Below are 1,500 nucleotides of genomic sequence, written 5' to 3' on the forward strand. Positions count from 1 at the left end.
GGGGACATTTGGGGTCTCCCCGGGGCCACCAGCTCCTGCCACCTCTTGGGGGACCCTTTTGGGGACCCCCTTGGGGACATTTGGGGTCTCCCCGGGGACATTTGGGGTCTCCCCGGGGCCACCAGCTCCTGCCACCTCTTGGGGGATGTTTCCTGGGGTCTCCTCGGGGCCACTTTTGGGGACCCCTGGGGTCTCCTTGGGGACCCCCTCGGTGCCACCTCCGGGCGTTTCCTTGGGGACGTTTCCTGGGGTCTCCTCGGGGACATTTTGGGGGACCTGGGGGACCCTTTGGGGGACATTTGGGAGCATCTCCTCGGGGACCCCTTTGGGGACCTCTTGGGACTCTTCTCGGGGGACATTTGGGGACACTTTTTGGGGTCCCCATCCGGGCAGGGACCCCGGGAGGAGATGGGGCAGCTCCTTGGGGACATCTGGGGACACCTCTCTGGGGACCCCCCCTCTGGGGACCCCTTTGGGGACCCCCTTGGGGACATCTGGTGGCACTTCCCTGGTGCCCCCCCCCTTGGGGACATCCCTGGGGACCCTTTTGGGGCCATCCCTGGTGTCCCCCCCTCTGGTGACCCTTTTGGGGACCCCCCGGTGTCCCCCCTTGGGGTGGTGGCCTCGGGGTTGTCCCCAAGGGTGTCCCCAAGCTCCAAGGCCACCCCCTGGGGACCTTCTGTTGGTGCCACCACCGAGGGTGACACGACCTTGGGGACGGTGACACCCGGGAAGGGGGACCCTGGGGGGTGTCCCCAAGGAACCCCCAGGGGAAACCCCCCCCTCGGGGACATCCCTGGGGACATCCCAGGTGCCACCACCTCTGTCCAAGGTGCCCAGTGTGACAAAGGGGACATTTCTGGTGTCCCCAAGGGCGTCCCTTGTCCCCCAGGTGCCACCTCTGGTGTCAACAGGGACGTCCCTTGTCCCCCAGGTGCCACCTCTGGTGTCAACAGGGACGTCCCTTGTCCCCCAGGTGCCACCTCTGGTGTCAACAGGGACGTCCCTTGTCCCCCAGGTGCCACCTCTGGTGTCAACAGGGACGTCCCTTGTCCCCCAGGTGCCACCTCTGGTGTCAACAGGGACGTCCCTTGTCCCCCAGGTGCCACCTCTGGTGTCAACAGGGACGTCCCTTGTCCCCCAGGTGCCACCTCTGGTGTCAACAGGGACGTCCCTTGTCCCCCAGGTGCCACCTCTGGTGTCAACAGGGACGTCCCTTGTCCCCCAGGTGCCACCTCTGGTGTCAACAGGGACGTCCCTTGTCCCCCAGGTGCCACCACATTTGGGGTCTCCCCGGGGCCACCAGCTCCTGCCACCTCTTGGGGGACGTTTCCTGGGGTCTCCTCGGGGCCACTTTTGGGGACCCCTGGGGTCTCCTTGGGGACCCCCTCGGTGCCACCTCCGGGCGTTTCCTTGGGGACGTTTCCTGGGGTCTCCTCGGGGACATTTTGGGGGACCTGGGGGACCCTTTGGGGGACATTTGGGAGCATCTCCTCGGGG

The 1,500-nt window shown here is 66.5% G+C and overlaps 1 protein-coding gene across 1 annotated transcript; it reads left to right on the forward strand.

Annotated features, from left to right (window-relative positions):
- Positions 1-408: 408 nt before the first annotated feature.
- LOC104388440 (basic proline-rich protein-like) lies at positions 409-1,270 on the forward strand (the record flags this gene model as incomplete). The annotated part of the gene is made up of 1 exon (XM_009997305.1): positions 409-1,270. A coding segment is annotated over exon 1 (862 nt), but the record flags the coding sequence as incomplete, so codon positions are not given.
- Between the last annotated feature and the right edge of the window lie 230 nt (positions 1,271-1,500).

This window comes from Chaetura pelagica, unplaced genomic scaffold (genome assembly GCF_000747805.2).
Source record: "Chaetura pelagica isolate M959 unplaced genomic scaffold, ChaPel_1.0 scaffold2504, whole genome shotgun sequence".
NCBI classification, from domain to species: Eukaryota; Metazoa; Chordata; class Aves; order Apodiformes; family Apodidae; genus Chaetura; species Chaetura pelagica.